Source organism: Astatotilapia calliptera, chromosome 20, assembly GCF_900246225.1.
Source record: "Astatotilapia calliptera chromosome 20, fAstCal1.2, whole genome shotgun sequence".
NCBI classification, from domain to species: domain Eukaryota; kingdom Metazoa; phylum Chordata; class Actinopteri; order Cichliformes; family Cichlidae; genus Astatotilapia; species Astatotilapia calliptera.
This window is the reverse complement of record NC_039321.1, coordinates 11,840,639-11,842,272: the sequence shown is the minus strand read 5'-3', so window position 1 is coordinate 11,842,272 and position 1,634 is coordinate 11,840,639. Positions and strand designations below refer to the sequence as shown.

The 1,634-nt window shown below is 44.6% G+C and overlaps 1 protein-coding gene across 1 annotated transcript; it reads left to right on the top strand.

Moving 5' to 3' along the window:
* Nucleotides 1-1,634, top strand: LOC113013556 (uncharacterized). The gene is made up of 3 exons (XM_026154563.1): nucleotides 1-433; nucleotides 532-814; nucleotides 935-1,634. The coding sequence occupies exons 1-3, from the start codon at nucleotides 171-173 to the stop codon at nucleotides 1,586-1,588; spliced, it is 1,200 nt and encodes a 399-aa protein (XP_026010348.1). The 5' UTR covers nucleotides 1-170; the 3' UTR covers nucleotides 1,589-1,634.

Here is a 1,634-nt window from a genome sequence, read left to right as displayed (position 1 = left end):
ATATCTCAGCTGATAATAAACAAACAATTGAATAATTGACACAGCTGATTTATGTTGGGTAAATTGGGCCAACCACAGCTTCTTCCATTCTGGCTTAGACTCAGTGGGGTTTATAAGGCAAGACCTTGAGGAGTGATGTTTTTGGAAACAAAAAAAAGACAAACACTATAATGCCTGGTCGAGGAAGAGTAAGAGCAAGGGGCCCAGGGAGAAGAGCAGGCCCAAGGAGAGGGCAAGGTAGAGGTGTAAGAATGCGTGGTGGTGGCATTCCAAGGGCTGCAAGAACAGTAGTCAGTGATGAAATCCGTGCCACTATCGTTGACCATGTAATCAACCATGGTCTTTCACTAAGAGAGGCTGGTGAAAGAGTGCAGCCCAATTTGAGGCGGTCAACGGTTGCCTCCATTATACGCATCTTTCAACAAACCAACAGGTAAGTATTGCATTTTACATGGATTGTTTCTATTCTCGCTTGACATGTCAATATGGTCATACAGTAATGCATATGTTGAATTTTTTGTCTTTCTAAAGAATGCAACGTCTTCCACCCTCTGGGGGAAGAGGAAAGCTCCTCAGTAATGATCAGGAGCTTGCCATTGTAGAAATGGTTACTGCAAATAATGCAATAAAACTGCGTGAAATTCAAACTAGAATTGTGGCGGACCATGAGATATTCGACAATATCAATAGAATCAGCCTCACAACCATTACGCGGACATTGTCCAAACACAGAGTGCGGATGAAGCAGCTCTACACTGTTCCCTTTGAGAGGAACAGTGAGAGGGTCAAGGAGCTACGACGACAATATGTCCAGGTATAGTGTATATTCAATCCAATGTCCAGTTCTATAAGCTTTGCACTTTGCAAGTAGGTAACCTACACAATACTAGGTTATAGTACAGTAATAACATGACTTACATAAACTTTGTTTCAGAGAGTTATGGAATTGGAGGCCAACCAGGCCCCTCATGAATTCATATACATCGATGAGGCAGGATTCAATCTGGCCAAAAGGCGTCGACGTGGACGAAATGTAATTGGAAAAAGGGCCACAGTTGATGTGTCAGGACAGAGAGGGGCAAACATTACCATGTGTGCAGCAATTGCAAATGCAGGATTACTCCTTCACAGATGTCAGGTTGGACCCTATAATACAGAGCGCTTGCTTGCCTTTCTCAATGATCTCCACCAGCGCCTGGTTCCAGAGCAGGGTCCGGAGGGTGAAAACATGAGGACCTTTGTAATTACCTGGGACAATGTGGCTTTCCATCACTCGCAAGCAATAACAACATGGTTTGAAGTCCACCCAAGACTGGTAAGTCTCTTCCTTCCACCCTATTCACCTTTCCTCAACCCCATAGAGGAGTTCTTTTCTGCATGGAGGTGGAAGGTTTATGACCATCAGCCACATAACCAGATGTCCCTCCTTGAAGCCATGGATGCTGGCTCCAGGGACATCACAGTTGACGATTGCCAAGGGTGGATCCGACATACCAGGCGGTTTTATCCCAGGTGTATCGACTTGGATAACATCAGATGTGATGTTGATGAAAACATGTGGCCTAACCCTGAAGATCGCAGAGATTAGATGCAAATTTTTTGCCTTTTTTTAGCCCCCCTCCCCCCCTTTTTAT

Excerpts from the sequence above, each read along its gene's own strand:
- LOC113013556 (XM_026154563.1), top strand. The coding sequence starts at position 171 with ATGCCTGGTCGAGGAAGAGTAAGAGCAAGGGGCCCAGGGAGAAGAGCA. Across the intron at positions 434-531 it reads ATCTTTCAACAAACCAACAG|AATGCAACGTCTTCCACCCT; the intron begins GTAAGTATTGCA and ends GTCTTTCTAAAG. Across the intron at positions 815-934 it reads TACGACGACAATATGTCCAG|AGAGTTATGGAATTGGAGGC; the intron begins GTATAGTGTATA and ends ACTTTGTTTCAG.